This window comes from Camelus ferus, chromosome 4 (assembly GCF_009834535.1).
Source record: "Camelus ferus isolate YT-003-E chromosome 4, BCGSAC_Cfer_1.0, whole genome shotgun sequence".
In the NCBI taxonomy this organism is placed as follows: domain Eukaryota; kingdom Metazoa; phylum Chordata; class Mammalia; order Artiodactyla; family Camelidae; genus Camelus; species Camelus ferus.
In genome coordinates, this window is record NC_045699.1 from 35,697,563 (window position 1) to 35,713,911 (window position 16,349).

General features: G+C 38.7%; 1 protein-coding gene across 1 annotated transcript in view; it reads right to left on the reverse strand.

Annotated features, from left to right (window-relative positions):
• The window catches only part of TRPM3 (transient receptor potential cation channel subfamily M member 3), a 466,869-nt gene extending 451,824 nt beyond the window's left edge, over positions 1-15,045 (reverse strand). Inside the window, 1 exon segment of the mRNA XM_032477819.1 lies at positions 14,736-15,045. Within this exon segment, the coding sequence (XP_032333710.1) occupies positions 14,736-14,912 (177 nt within the window). The 5' untranslated portion in view covers positions 14,913-15,045.
• Between the last annotated feature and the right edge of the window lie 1,304 nt (positions 15,046-16,349).

Here is a 16,349-nt window from a genome sequence, read left to right on the forward strand (position 1 = left end):
CATAGCAACAGATGACTGTAGAATGAATAAGTGTGTGAAGAAAGAATATATGAATGGGGTAGAAAAGCTAATTTTATATTCCTGTTTTGATTTGTGAATTGCTGTACACCTAGAAATAAAACAATACTCACTTTGACAGTCTCAAATGTGTATGAACTTTCCCTTTAAAAGAACACTGACGAAAATAGGAATATTCTGATTAAAACACTAATCTCTCATACTGAATTCCCTTAAAGCATGGTTAATTAAACAAAAACATAAAACTTTTCTCATATTCAATTCACTAGCACATTACTACTTCTAAACAATGTGCTATTTTGCTTTTCTCAGGGATGTAAATTTGGGATGGTGCAATTTCATTCAGTCAGAAGAGCTGACAAATCCCATTAAAAGCTCCAGAGGACCTTTCAACAAAGGTAAAATGATGAACAATGGGAAAGAACTCAGGGAGGCATTTAAGGAGACACTGGAACACATGATGTTATCTCACGGTAAACTTTAAAAGCATTTCTTCTTGATTCTAATGGAAGAGAGCTTACTATTTTCCCTGGCTCTCTAAGCCTCTTCATCAGGAATACTGTGTCTTTATAGTATAACTACAATGAGCTATCACTACACCAGTCAGAACAGCCATATTTCAAAAGTCCACAACCAATAAATGCTGGAGAGGCTGTGAAGAAAAGGGAGCCCTCCTACACTGTTGGTGGGAATGTAGTTTGGTGCAGCCATTATAGAAAACAGTATGGAGATTCCTCAGAAGACTAAAAATAGACTTTTAGTATGATCCAGCAATCCCACTCCTGGGCATATATCCAGAGGGAACTTTAATTCAAAAAGATACATGCACCCCAATGTTCACAGCAGCACTACTTACAATAACCAAGTCATAGAAACAACTTAAGTGCCCATCAACACATGACTGCATAAAGGAGCTATGTTATATTTATACAAAGGAATACTACTCAGCCATAAAAAACAATAAAATAATGCCATCTGCAGCAACATGGATGGACCTGGAGAATGTCATTCTAAGTGAAGTAAGCCAGAAAGAGAAAGAAAAATACCATATGACATCACTTATAGGTGGAATCCAAAAAAAAAAAAGACAGACAAACTTACTTACAAAACAGAAACAGACTCATAGACATAGAAAACAAACTTATGGTTACCGGGGGGAAGTTGGTGGGAAGGGATAAATTGGGAGTTCGAGATTTGCAGATACTAATTAATATATATAAAATAGATAAACAATAATTGTATATTGTATAGCACAGGAAACTATATTCAACATCTTATAGTAACTTACAGTGAAAAAGAGTATGAAAATGAATATATGTATGTTGATGTATGACTGAAGCACTGTGCTGTACACCAGAAATTGACACATTGTAAACTGACTACACTTCAATAAAAGTAGTTTTAAAAAATAAAATAAAATCAGGATCTATAGTTGAAATCTATTTCCTACTGTCATATATTAGCAAAAGATGCAGACTAATTGTTTATCTTCACTTGCAGAATGAAATTTTAATTTTGGATTCCTTGCTGTACTCTTTAGGCCTGGATAGCTTCCAGAACAATCAAGCTATTGCGTGTGTGTAGGGGATTCATCATGCCTATATCCTTGCTAAGAGTATCTACTCCTGCCCACATCACCTGCTAGAAGAATAGGTCTAGATGGCCATATTTATATTAAGGGATTCAATTTCCCTGACCAAAGTGATGTAGGCAAGGATGGCTATCTACCAAACCTGACTCAGTGAGATTCCTTGGGAGAATGGGAGAGCCAAATTGGTAGGATGTAAGGAATGTAACTGTAAGATCATACCGAATTGGACACTGTGGCAAGTATTAGCAAACTACAAAGTGATGGAGGAAGCCAGTCTATGGTATAAGTATAGAGGAGATGGGCCAAGAGAAGCCAAGATGAGAGACTCTAGGGCCCCACTACAGAGAAGCTTGGGTCCCTGTGTTGTTTGGATGTATTTCCATTCCAACTGCTAGATCTCTCAGAGATCAGCCTTACAAGAAAAATTCTGTTTAAGTTAGAATGAGTGGATTTCTGTTACTGGCAAGCAAGCCACAGATGACCTTTGAACAACACAGGAGTTAGGGGCACTGACTCTCCACCCAGTTGAAAATCCAGATATAACTTTAAAGCCAGCCCTCTGTATCCTTAGTTCCACACCCTCAAATTCAACCAACCTCAGTTGATGTGGTACTACAGTACATATTTATTGAAAAAAATCTGCATATAAGGACCCGCACAGTTCAAATGCATGTTGCTCAAGGGACAACTGCACATATACAGTAGTAACTTTAATATAACTATAACAATGACTGATGTGATTGCTAATGTTATGTGTCAAATTGTCTATGCCACAGTGCTCATATATTTGGCTGAACATTATTTTGAATATTTCTGTAAGGGTGTGTTTGAATGAAAATCAATGGTCTTTGAGTAAAGCAGATTGCCTTCCATAATGTGGGTGGGCCTCATCGAATTAGTTAAAGGCCTGAATAGAACAAAAGACTGACCCTTTCCCAGAAAGGAAGGAATTCTCCAAAAGACTACCTTTGAACTTCATCTGTGACATCAATTATTTCTGGTTTTACAGTAGACTGCCATTAGGCTCAAACTGCAACTCTTTCTTGAGTCTCAGCCTAGCAGTATCCACCACCAGATTTTGGACTTCCTGAGCCTCCACAATAATGTGAGCCGATTTCTTAAAAAAAATCTTTTTATTCACACACACACTCTCTCACTCTCTCTCTATTGGTTCCATTTCTCTGGAGAACCCTCATACAACCTCTAATAACTACAAAGTATAATTCATTGCACATAAATAGTGCACAGTCCCTAAATCCAAATGATTACAGAAGATATCTTAAATTCTGCTCACTTGCACTGCACCATTTCTGTTTTATTAGATTAAAAGAACGGAACTCATATTCACTGAATACTGATGACAGCATACACCAACACCAAACATACTAATTTCTCAACAACCTAAAGGAGTATTTTTATTTAATTTATAATTAAGGAAACTAAAATTCAGAGAAGTTTCATATTTTATCAATGGTCATTTTGAGAATGTGCCATTTAATTCTTTTTGCTGTCAAGTATCCAAATGATCTACTTGTTTGTATTACCAATACATGAGATAGCTCTATAATCTAGTTGGATCTCAGATGGAGAGAGTAAAGGCAGGGCAGGGGGCAGATGTAAGATGTAGAGGAGTGCAAGGGAGGGAATCTTGAGTTTGGAAACAGGAAAGTCCAATAATATGTGGCTTAAAATATGTGGGCCATAATTTTTTCAGCTCAAAAGAGGAGTAATGGTGTTTTCTATACTTGTTTCATGCAGTTGCTATGAAGCTCAGTTAAATTATCTGATGTAGAGCAAAGAACTCTATAAACTGAAAATGACTTTTTAAATGTTAAGTTTTAATATCATTTTATATCAGTCTCTGTACATTTCAATATAGTTTGTAAATAATTACATCTTTTGAACAACTGAGGCATTCAGATTTTTAAAGACAGAAAACACGTATTCCCTACTAACATTTACTAAATGCAAGCTACATTGTGAGACAGTAAGCCCACCACACACCACTCTCCAACAAGCATGAGATAACCTTATTATAATTACTGATTCACTCTCAGCTCTTTAAGATATCAAAGCAATTTTACAATAAATAGGCGCATTGAATGGCTTTCTATCATTATGAATTAATTCAAGAATAGGAGAGCTGCAAGGGAACTTAATCATCTCACGATTGGCAAACTGCAGTCCACAGGCCAAGCACCACCTGCCCTCTCTTTGTGTAGAGCTGATGAGCTAAAAATAGTTTTTATATTTAAAACTGGTTGAAAACAATAAAAATAAGAATAGTATTTCATGACACATGACACAGATGAAATTTGAATTTCAGCCTGTCTTACTCTGTTCAAGCTGCTGTAACAAAGTACCACAGACTGGGTGAGTTATAAACAGTAGAAATTTTACTGCTCGCAGCTCTAGGGGCTGGAAGTTCAAGATAAGGGTTAAAGCATGGTCAGGGGAGGGCCCTCCTCTCCTTGTATCCTCACATGGTGGAAGGGGCTAGGGAGCTCGGTTGAGCCTCTTTTATAAGGCACTAATATCATTCGTAAGAGTTCCACCCTCTTGACTTAAGTACTTCTTGAATGCTCCACCTACTAATACCATCACCTTCCTGGGTTAGGATTTCAACATGTGAATTTTCAACATATAAACATTCACCCAGCAGCACAGTGTTCACAAATAAGGTTAACAGGGACACAACTACAATCCTTTGTTATGCTGTTATTGTGTGTGGCTGCTTTCTCAAGCTACAGTGGCAGAACTGAAGAATTGTGACAGACAGGATAACTATATGATCCACAAGCCACTTTACAATCTGGACTTTTATAGAAAAAGTTTGCCAACCCTTATCTAACCCAATCTTGTCATTCTATAGAGAAGAAAACTGGGCATTGAAAGATAAAACTATTTATTCTAGATAACTTAGCTAGGATAGTAATTAATCAGAATTAGAGCTAAAATCTAGTTTTTCTGTCTATTTGATGAAGCTGAATTTAATGACTGAAAATTAGCTTTAATTACACTCATCTTTAAATTGAATTATGTAGCCTCCTTGTGCTAATTACTAGATTTATCTCAGAATCTTTGATCATTCACATGAGCTAACATTATACAAAAAATTCATCTTGAAGTAAAATATTTTCTTCATTTGTTCACTGTAATGATCTTTATATTGTATTATTCTTAAATAGCTCTAAGTAGAAGTTACTGTAGGATAAAATAACAGTAAAAATTAAATATTTTGCTTAGTACATCAATCAAATGACATATGCTCTGCCTGTAATTCATAAAGCAGTAATATATGGAAATTCAAACACTTTCAGACAAATTGGCCACATCCAAATTTTCTTACCAGAGATGATTGACAATAAGATGAGAAAATAATTCCTTAGTCTTTCTATGTTTAGTGAAGAGAACTCGACCAGTTAATTTCCCAAATGTAAGCTAAATTTCAGTCTTCTGTACAATGAAAAAGAAAGTGTGTCTAAAGTTAAAGCATCTTCTTTACATCACTAGAACATCTCCATTGGGTTTCCAGTGATATCAGTTACCTACCCACTCCTTAAAATACCCATCTTTAAGAGGAAAAGTTTAAAGCAGTGCTTCTCAAATGGGGATGATTTTGCCCCCTCCAAAGGATATTTGGCAATGGAGACATTTTTGGTTGTCACCCAGAGATAAACTAAAACTCCTATTTGATACCATCTATCTATGATACCCGATATAGTTAAATATAGTTAAATAACCTAATGCTAATAGGAAAACAAATCCTAAGCCACATTTCCCTTTAAATGGAAATGACAAAATACTTCATTAATTGTGTCTACATAATTATCTCCAGACATTAGCCAAAGGCATAGTTAATGGATAAAGCAAGAATAAACCAGCAAGTTAACAGTGTAGTTTTTCTTCTAATAGTACTTCCTCTAATTCACAGTGCAACCCAGATAGTATTATTGAAAGTATTAAAGTCTCTTAGATCACTAAATTAAGGAATACCCTTTCTCCACCATAAGTAGTAGATGTGGTGATTTCAATCTCTCACTTTGCTTTCAGTAAATATTTTCAAAGCAGATATCTGGTGCTACCTACTTAGATTCTTCCTTGAGTACATATTTTATTCTGCATCACTTTTACTGAGTACTAATTATTGGTTCAATTCCTTAACTAATCTTCCAATTTGGAGAACGTATGAAGTATGTCAACTTAAGCTCAAAGTATCCTTTAATTAGACAAAAGTGCCAAGACCCTATAATATCATTTTGCTCCTCTAAGCAGCAGCTTCCGAGCACTGCATCAAAAGAAGTTATCCCTTTCATCCAACATTTTCCTATTCAAGTGTAATTCAACTAGCACGCAATTATCCTATGCTCTCTGCCAAATGCTGCACATTTGAAACTGTCTAAGATGTGGTTCCCAAATTTAAGAAGATCTTAAGGTAAAAGAGCAAATAATACTATCACATGCTAAAAGCAAAGACAGAAATACCCACTGACTTTTATAAACATGTGTAAAAAAAGAGCCTAATCTAGTTTTGGAGATTTTTCCTGAATTCATTCGACTCACTTAAATTGAGTATTAAAGTATGTGTGAGGTGAAGAAGATGTGGTTCAGATTTTTCAGGCAATGGAAACAGCTTTTGCAAAAAGCCCAGCTAAAAATTTCATGATTTGAGAAAGGGAAAAACAAAGTATGAAAGCAGACAAGTAGGCAGAGGACAGATCAGTGAGGGTCTTATGCATCATATCAAGGAATTTAGTATTTTATTCTCCAAGAAAAGGAGAACCCCTGAAGAATGTCCAACATGGCAGTATCCTGTTCTTACCTGCATTTTAAGTGGACAGTTCTGGTGGCTGTGGGAAGGACCAATTTGAAGCAGACAGCTGTAGTATTTTGGGCCCAAGAAAAGGAGAAACTGGTCATGGGAACTAAGAATATATAGAAGGGGATGGATCAGGGACTTATTTTTGAGAAACCCTGGCAGAACTGACTGGCTGATTACAAAGGGGATGAGAAGAAACAAAGCAAAAGTTTTGCAGTTTGGGCAACCCGGTGAATGGATGATTCAAGTAACGGCAGAAAGAATAGAGGAAAAGGACCAGATGTGAGGGAGCTTGCTTATTTCAGCAATAGCTAGAGGATTAGAGCAGAAGTTAGACTTATTCCTTGTTCCTTTCTGCAGCCTTTCTGCCTCCAACCAGGTAAGTGTACATTCTCTTGAAGGAAACAAGAAGGAAGTTAATATGTCATCTTTTCTTCTAATCCAGGATACCACCTATCAACTGCACATTCCTAGCACCTAAGGTAGCTTTCCTACAGGCAGGGAGGGATACATTTGAGGTTGGAGATTAACAGACACATGTTACTATATATAAAATAAACTACAAGGACCTACTGTACAGCACAAGGAACTATATTCAACTTCTTGTAATAACATATAAAGAATATAAAAGAATCTAAAAAGAAAAAAAAATATACGTATAACTAAATCACTCTGCTGTAACCTAAAACTAATATTGTAAATCAACTACACTTCAATAAAAAAAAATTTCTTTTAAAAAGAAACAACTGTGAAAGTCATTCAGTGCTCTGTGAGCATGAGGACTTTCAAGATGTGGAAATGTTACGAGCCTATATAAATTTATATAGAGATATAGTGGGTGCTCAAAATTTCACAATAAAAATCAGATAGTAAAGTGTCATTTTAATGAGCCAACCTCTCTTTACTACAGTGTCACCCTTCAGAAGAGAGATTCTCAAATGTTACAGAGCATAAGGTTCACCTGGGTTTGCTTGTTAAAATGCAGATTCTCAAGGTCCTCCCAGGAGTTTACCTTAATAGGTTTGGGTGGAATTCTGGGAAACTGATTCTGTAAGAGGCAGCCTTGGGCCACACTTTGAGAAACACTCCTTCAAGAGCTCATTTGGTGGATAAATCTTGCTCTGAGTAAAGCAATTTAGTATATAAAATGTTGCTGTCAATAGATTTTTAAACAATAGAATCCTTCCCGCCTTCCTCCCTCCCTCTCTCTTTCCCTTCATCCATCCATCTATCCATCTATCCATCTATTTCTCATCTACTCGTGTATCACCTATCTATCATCTATCAGCTATTTGTCTATCTCTCTATTAAACCTTGGAATTATTTGGGGAAAAAGGAGCAAAACTTATCAGTGTTATCCCTAAATTGCAGCTTCTACACATGTATCTCTGAAAAGGGAAGTGAGTAAGAGTCACTGGCTGGAGCAAACTTCCCAAATGCCTTTAAACATAAATTTTATGTATGATAAATGTAAAACTTAAATGTCCCCCTTCCTAGAGATTTTGTTATGCCTGCCCCTGCCTCACTCGAGCCTTTAGAGCGTCGTATCTTTCTTACATGCTAAGGAGCTAAGAAAATTACGTTCAGCTAAATTTTCCATATTTAATACTCGGCATCATTTTTTAAAAATTCAAATACAAAGTTAATTTTAATTTTGAATGTGCTTTTCCAAATGAAAGCCCTGGATATTCTCTTGCTCCCCCCCCCTCATCCAAAATTTCTTCCTTAGTTTTTGAAGGATGTAGGAAAAGCAGACAGGGAGCAAGGGTAGGGGTATCTCTACTATTGTATGCATCAGTTATGGATGCTTTGGCCCTGCCTCCCCAGGTGAACTGCTCACTGCTCACTGCTCACTTAGTACTATCACATACTACTGGGGTCTAAAGGACATGCACATGAGTGAGTACTGCAATTCCAAGTGCCATTATAGAAGAAGTTGAAAGGAGGCATACACAAGATACTCCAGAATCTTGCCCATGGACACTATCTTTGGGGCTCTGGTTCACAATCATATTGCTTATAAATTCAATAAGATAGAAGAACCAAAATTGTATGTCATATGCTTGGAACAAATCATGAAAATAACACTCACAGAAATATCAAATAGAGAAAAAATAAAAATAGGGACGAACATTCCTTCACTTTATGAAGTTATATCATCTACAAACCGAAACAGGGCACCTGAACTCAACTGACTTCTCTAGCTAAATGATCTTTCATGATTAAAAATTTTGAAAACTCATAAATTCATGAACTGTTTATTTAAAACCTTTTGCTCCCACTGTTGACTAACACTGAATCTGTTCTGCCCAGGTACTGGCAAAAGGGAGAGAGGGCACTTCATTGAGTTTCCCTCCAGTTCAGCTGAATCTATGGCAGTTTCTTTCAATAGGTGGTCCTCCTAAGAGCTGTTCCCATCAGAATTACTGGGAGAGCTTGTTAAAATGCCAATTCCTGGGCCCACGACCTACCTACTGAGTCAGCATCCACCATCCACTCAGGGGGGGGGGGTGTTGAGCTTGAATATGTGCTTTGCTCACCAGCTTCCCAAGTGATTCCTAAGCATTCTTAGGATTTCATATATCATTCCCATGTTTGCTCACTCATTTATTCTTCAATAAACACTTACTGAATACCTTTTTTGTGAGCCACAGTCTTTAACACTTTTTCATGTTAGCTAATGGAAAGGGAGAAAGGATATGATCTAGTCGTCTGTAGATGAGCTTGGAGCCAGTTGAGGATACACCAAGAGATGGAGAGAAGATGAGGATGGAAAGTGACTGCTGGAGAGGCAGTGCTCTCTCACTCTGCAGGAAGTCATCTACAAGGAAGACAGACCTTGTCCCTTGAGGCAGACCTTGCCCAATTTTACTGTAACCTCACAAGTCAATCCCAGAGCCAGACGACCCTGAGCTTGGACATCCCAGCTATGTCCTCCCTCATTTTGCGGTGACCATTCACTTTCGTTCTTTACTCCACAATAGAGGGCATCAGAAGACAGAGCTCTCCAGAGAGACAAGAGGGGTTTTTTTTTGCCTCAGGAATTTCCTTCAGGCTGCCCGAGGAACATTTCACAAAGAGGCAAATCACATGGTCACTGCTCAGCAGTCTGAGTTGAAGCCACCATTTGAAACACACCAGACAGATTTTGTCTCTCCTGGGTTTTAGTTGGGGCACATTTGCTTTTCTTTTTCTTTTTCTCGTTTTCTTAAAGGGAATCTGCAGCTGGCATGCTAAGAAGGAAAGACCGGTTTCTTTATTAGCAGCCCTTAAAATTCTGCCTAACAACACAGTGTGTTTTTCTAAAAGCAATTTATTCTTCAAGTTTCCCATCTTTAAGGCACTTACTAGAATTGGTCCATAATGAGTTTCCTGACCTCACTCGCCACCATTCAGGAACATGTCTGGATATAATAGGTGTATGTTTCCCCTCTTGCTGTGGAAACTTAACTGCTATTCACTAGCATGTGGTTCCTGGTTGAGCAAAAACACTTGTTATACTCTATCTACCATGTAAAGATTCAGAATTTTAGATGTGAAAGGGAGACCTTGAAATAAATTTAAAACACAAATTGAAATGAATCTCAACATAATTGTTTGCTAAGAGTCTGAGAACACCAAAGGGAAACCAGTTTCTGGAATGCCTGGCGTCAACTATAGAAGACAGATCCAACTTACGTTAACATTAGGATCTTGCTGTGCTTCAGGGACAATGTAATAGACGTTGGTTACCATTACATGAAACTGCAGAGGTAGAAACATGGGTACTTAGGCAGAATTTGTGAGCTGACAGCCTCACTTGATCACTGCTCTTTCAATTATTTCCTTTGTGTTATACCTGGTTCACCTTCATTAGTCCCTCTTTGGATAGTAGCATAAATGAGAAAAAAAGGAACTGAAACTCTGAGCTTTTGGACAAGATATCAAAAAACTGGGAGTTTACTATGCATTGTTTTTATAAGAAGGCAGGGTGTAAGAACAAAAACACAATCTAAGCAAATGAGAAGTGATCTTACTGATTTTATATCATCTACATAAAAGAGTTCAGCTATCAGGCATTCACTGGGACTCATACTCATCAACAAGATGAAATTATACTCCTTACTTTTGTCTCAGTCCCACTAGAATCAATAATTGACACACCTTTTCTAGCTCACCAAAGGAGAACCACCAAGTGAGAAGTTCTGTCCCTCCTTCTCAGGACCTCTATTTTCAGCCACTGGAACCACCATCACTGGGACCATCGGACAGTAAAGACTGAAACTCCAAAGATATCCTAGGACCCTTCCTTCTACCACAGCTAATCAATATAGCAAGGCCCTGTTTATTTCACCTCTTTTTACTACTGCCTTAGCCCAGGTCCTCATCAATTCTTTAGGCCTCAAATTTAATCTCTCAGCTCCCAATCCCACCATCTCTCACCCATTCTAGACACTACAGCCAAAGCAATCTATTTAATACATGAATCTAGTGGTCACCTTGCTGCTAGGTAGACCCCTTTCATGGCACTCCCTAGTTTTCAGGATAACTATCAAATGCCTTAGCTTAGTAGACAAGGCCCTCTATGATCTAAACCTTACAACTGTTCTAGTCCTCCTTCCATTTTAATATCCAACCCTGTTTAACTACTTTTAGCCTCAACAGACTATGTTCTTCCATGCCCACAGAGCATGGCAGCCTTTACCACGTGGAATTGTAGCATTGAACCTAAGTCAAGCCAAGACCTAAACTCTTCATTTTTAAAGAGAAGGATCCAAGTTGTAGAGAGGTTAAGTAACTTCCCCAAGGTCACACAGGTTGTTAGAAACACAATGAAATTAGGACCCAGTGTTTAGGCCTAACTATCCAAAATATGATTTCTTTCACCTCTTTCTGACATCGCTCAAAGTGGCAAATTCATACTCTTTCTCTGAAAATCCTAAAATGATACTGATCGTTTGGTCTTCATTAAGGAAGTATCTTATACATGTGCACCCAAAGCCTGTTACAAGAGCAGAGCTTCCCTCTTCCCCAATGCAACCCATTTTTCAGAAGCCTTCCCTTTATTAAGTCCACCAAGATTTCAGTACAAAGAAAGCTCCCTGTTCTAAAATTAATCTTCAAATTCAACAGAAGTTACCAAAATAAAATCTCCCAAATAAAACAATGGCAGAAACAGTCTTGATAATGAACATAAAATATGCTAAGAACATTCTGTCACTGAAATAAATTTGACTTTTTGTGATTAACAGTAAGATGAAATCTTGAAACACATAAGAATGAAGCAAATGATAACTGTAAAGAAATAGTTTGGAAAAGGTCCCATTTGAAATGTACCCTTTTGAAAACAGCCTCTGTCTTTTGGCTAGCCTCATCATGTGTCTATCCAAAAATTCATTTTCAAATGGTATTTCCAAATGCAATCCCAAATTAAAAATGTGAGCTGGCTGGCATATTCAAAATTTTCTCCAAGATGGACAAAACCACAAATGAGATGTTTTCAGAAGAAATATTAAGTATTTTATAACATTCAATGGGTTTAATTCATGCTTCAGAGGCTGGCCTTTCCCTTCTAATTCTTTAGTATCCTGTATCTATTAGGAAATGGGAGATACAGGAAACAGGATTATGAAGCCATTTCTAAACATTAGCATGGTCCTGAAGACAGTCAGCAAGGAGACACACATTTTCAAGGAAAGGATAGGGAGGAAAATTGGCTGGAGCTCAATCCATCAGAAGTAGTGAGTGATCTGAATTTAGTGAAATCTCATCATGCCGTCATGCCTTACACTGCATTTACTGACAAGTCAGGGCTGGAAGGGGCACAGCACATCAGAAACATGCTCGGAAGAGGAAGAAAAATTACCTGTTGAATAGGAAAATTGGGTTTATTAGCTTAAAGTTTCAATGGACTCTGGAGAATCCATCCATTATATTAACATGGTGGTGGTAGTGTGAGGGAGACAGAGTAAGAGATTTGGGGGGTTGGCGGCGGGAAGAAAAGAGCAGAAAGTAAGGAAAGAACAGTAAGGATTACTGTGATTAAATATTTAATTTACAAATTAAACCAGGTAGAACACTGTCCAAAAGATGCAAATGATTACTCAGCAACTTCCATTTTCCTTGAAATGTAAAAGCAGGGCAAGAAATCATGGGGACTGGCAAAGGAAAGACTAGACAGCCACAATCCAGAGGGGGAAAAATTACATGGCATTCATATGCAGAGTGTTGATAATTAAATTAACTCTTATACAAAAGCAGTTTTCGTTTCTTTTTAAGTATTGCTGAAAGAATTTGGTAGCATTGTTTTTTGTTGTTGTTGTTTTTGAGCTTGAAATGTGCTCAATATCTGAAGTCTCCTAGGATAGGTACGAGCTTTCAAAAATACAGATGTCATTTGGAAAGAAAGTTCTCTAGTAAAACACATCCTATCTTTCAGATATTGAGAGAATTGGAAGGATACTCATTAATGCATTTGTTAGATGAATAGTTACAAAGCACCATGTTTGTAAAGAATGGTAGGACTGAGCTGTATGCCAACTATGGTGTTGGTGTAGTATTGACAACGGCTGCTGGTATAGAGCATGGACAGTACTTTCAGTTAAAAAAGATGAAAGCTCTTTTAAAAATTAGTAATCTACCATAAATAGGTACTTTGCTGCTGGTTTTGTGACTAGCAAATGATAAGTAACATTTTTCTATTTAAAAAATGAGAGAATGAATAAAAATATATCGAAGGTGGTATACACACACCTGTTTAAAAAAATCATTATGTTAATTAAAAAGCCTTATTTGGGGGTAAAGTCAGTAAGTGATTTAACTGAAAAATGTTTCCTATTGCACATGGTATTGCTGGAGTCAACGTTCTCAGTCACAGTAAGGTTTGCCAAGACATTCTTCGCCCCAGACCCTCGATTCAGAAGTGATTTTGGAGGAAAATTTATATTCATTTGTTAGTTCCCTGACCTCATTCTTTTTCACGCCCTATCACTCATATTATTCCAATACGGCAAAGCAATTACATCCAAGGAAGCATTTCTCCCACTTTCCACTCCCAAACCTGCTTTTCCTCCAAAATACTCTCTTAGGGAAGCAAACCACCGCCATAACAACAATATGGTGGGTGTTTGAACAGGATGTGGGGGTAGCCTTTGTGAAAGTGAATCTCAGCTAGTATTGGTTGAACAGGGTAAGGGAAACTTAGACAAAGTGATACTCTGTTGTAAGAAGCCACTTAGCTGTACAGAACTAATTGTCCACATCAAACTTGACCCAACCAGAACACAGCCTCGGGAAAAAAAAAGGTTGCAAGTGTAATTTATTCAGGGTTAACTTATTAATCCTCCATTGTGACACTGGACTCAATGTCCAGTGGTCCCTAAATCACAAAATCATATTAATATGGAAAAGAGAATTAAGAACTTCACCTTGCTTTTTTAACTTCAGATGGATGTGGGATATCCAGAGATAACGTACTTTTCCCAAATAAGTGTTACCACGTCCTCTTTTCTGAGGAAAAATACTTGTTTTCTACACCTTTTAAATTTTACTTGTATTTCCTTCCCTACAAGGCAGATGATGAATAGAATTATTATGAAGTTGTGGGGACTTTCTCAGTATGTTTGATGTCTTTGCTTCTAGAAAGAGGAGTGCTGCAGACACCAGGTAGCATCCTAGCTCAGGTGTAGTGCCATCCTTTTGTGTAACTCGGAGCTGGAGAGAAAGCTCCAGGCACACGTTCAGTATATATTTAACAATACTTTCCTTCTCCTGACTTCACTTCAGAGACTAAAATTATCATGCTTTTTTTCAAAACAAGTATACCCAAAAAAGTCACAATCTGACGAGGGTTCATTCTTTGTCTTTACCTGAGAAACTACCTAAGGACACAGGGCTTTTTAAATAATGAGGAGAATCCTTTGTTCTCTCAGGTTCCATTTAAAGGGAAACTGGGTCGAAGGGCTTCCCCAGGGAGGGAAAAGAATCCAGGAGCTAAACACACGGGAGTAAGAGATTTCACTCCCACTACTGTTCCCACCCTCCCAAAGAAGTTAATTAATTCTATTTTAGGGACGTTTGGGGGTGGGGAGCACTCAGGCAGCCCATTCTCTGCGACCATAATCTCATTCTCAAACGTGGCTCAGACCATCCTCCCTCTCTGACACCATGGGGTGAGGGGCGTTGAGAACCTCTCTCCAACCACCGGCAACAGAGCCAGGACTGCACACATCTGTGCTCCCCAAAAGGTGTGTCCCAGCCTAGAGCAAAGTTGGGCATTTAGACCTGAAAAGCACAATGAGAGCCATTCAAAGCAGCAAGTTACAGTACCTTAAGAAGTCTGACAGATGGGAGAAAGGCTGCGTGGCACAGCTTCCGGATGGTCCAATTTAGGGGTCGAGGAGCATCAGTTTGATTCATGACCCCTTCCAAATTCCACCAGGAAAACCAGAAACCGCAAACCTGAGCAGCGCCTAGAAAATAAACGGTCCCCCACGGCCCTGGCATCCCATGGTCATCTCCACACCTGCAAATTCCATCAGGGCAGAGGCTTCCTGCAACTTGGGAGACTAGTCAAGTGGCGTTGCCTGAGCCACTGAACCTTCTTAAGAAAGCCACCTCCCCTCTCCCTGCAGCCGTGCTCATGCATACCAAATGTGGCTGAATGGAGGCACACTGCCTGCTGCTTCGGGGAGGGGATGCACGGTTTTGAAGGAGAGGGACAGCCTGCACGGAACAGCCTGTGGTCGGAGTCAGAGCAGCCTGCTCAGAATGCGCGCTCCCTCTCCTGCTCTCCTCCCAGTAAACGCAGGTCAGGCATTGGGGGAAAACCCGGGCCATTTGCTCTGCTCACTTGGTTTGAGGGGGAGCCAGGAGGAGAGCAAAAGGGAACATCAATAAAGCCAGAATGGGGAACTTGCACTTTCTGGTACAAAGCATCTTTGAGGGGCTGGAAACTGGCACAGGGGGAGGGGCTAGGACACAGAGGGAGAAGGGATGCCTCCGAATGATTAGATAAACACTTCACTTTTGATTTATGTGACATAAGAAATTGAGACCTATTGTAAAATGGATCTCTAGTAAAAGGGATCTCTGTTGTGTTCTGGGTTTTTATTAACTGTGATTGACGGTCCTCACCCCGATATATACATTATATAGATAATAGGAGGCAGACGGCACAGAGAGGAGCAAACTAACACACACTGGGAGCGGTGAGTTATTCCTTTCATAGAAAGCAGTGTAAACTCAGATATGTTTGGCTTACCTTTTAGAAATGACAGTTTTGAAATAGGAAAGCTACTTGATACTCGATTTACAACAAAAGTTTAACCCTTAAGGTGCCACATGGAAGCCTTTCTATAAAAGATGGGAGTTTCCTGAATTGGAGATACCCACCCCCATCATTTTCTAACAACAGCTTTAAGAGAGAGTTGCTGTGTTGGCATGAATAGTCTTTAGGGCTCCTGTGGTGAGAGAGAATAAAGGGGAACTTTTCCATTTGAAGGCAGAAATTAGATAATTTCACTTAGAATAGTGAAGTTCCAGTGGTTGGGAAGAGGAAGGAGTTCCTGTCACAACCCCCACACGACTCCCCTGTCCCCCAGGAATCAGACTTTGTGAGTGCAACTGACTGACTGCTGCCCAGAAGCCCCACATCCTTAAAAAGCAGTGCCATCTTACTTATTTTTCCTCTTTATGTCCCTCCCTATGACTACACTGCTTTTCAATTTCTAATTAACTGGAAGAGAATGGCAAATTCCAGCATCATGACTATTATGCATTCTGAAGCAGAATGGGGGGAGGTGACAGCAGATGTGATACACTGGGACCCTGCTGTAGTTCAGAATTTGGAAAAACATGGAATCCTCCCTGGGGTGTAATAAATACCTGACACACTGCATTACAACCCTGTTTCCCTCGCAATGGTCCTATGCGACAGATCTA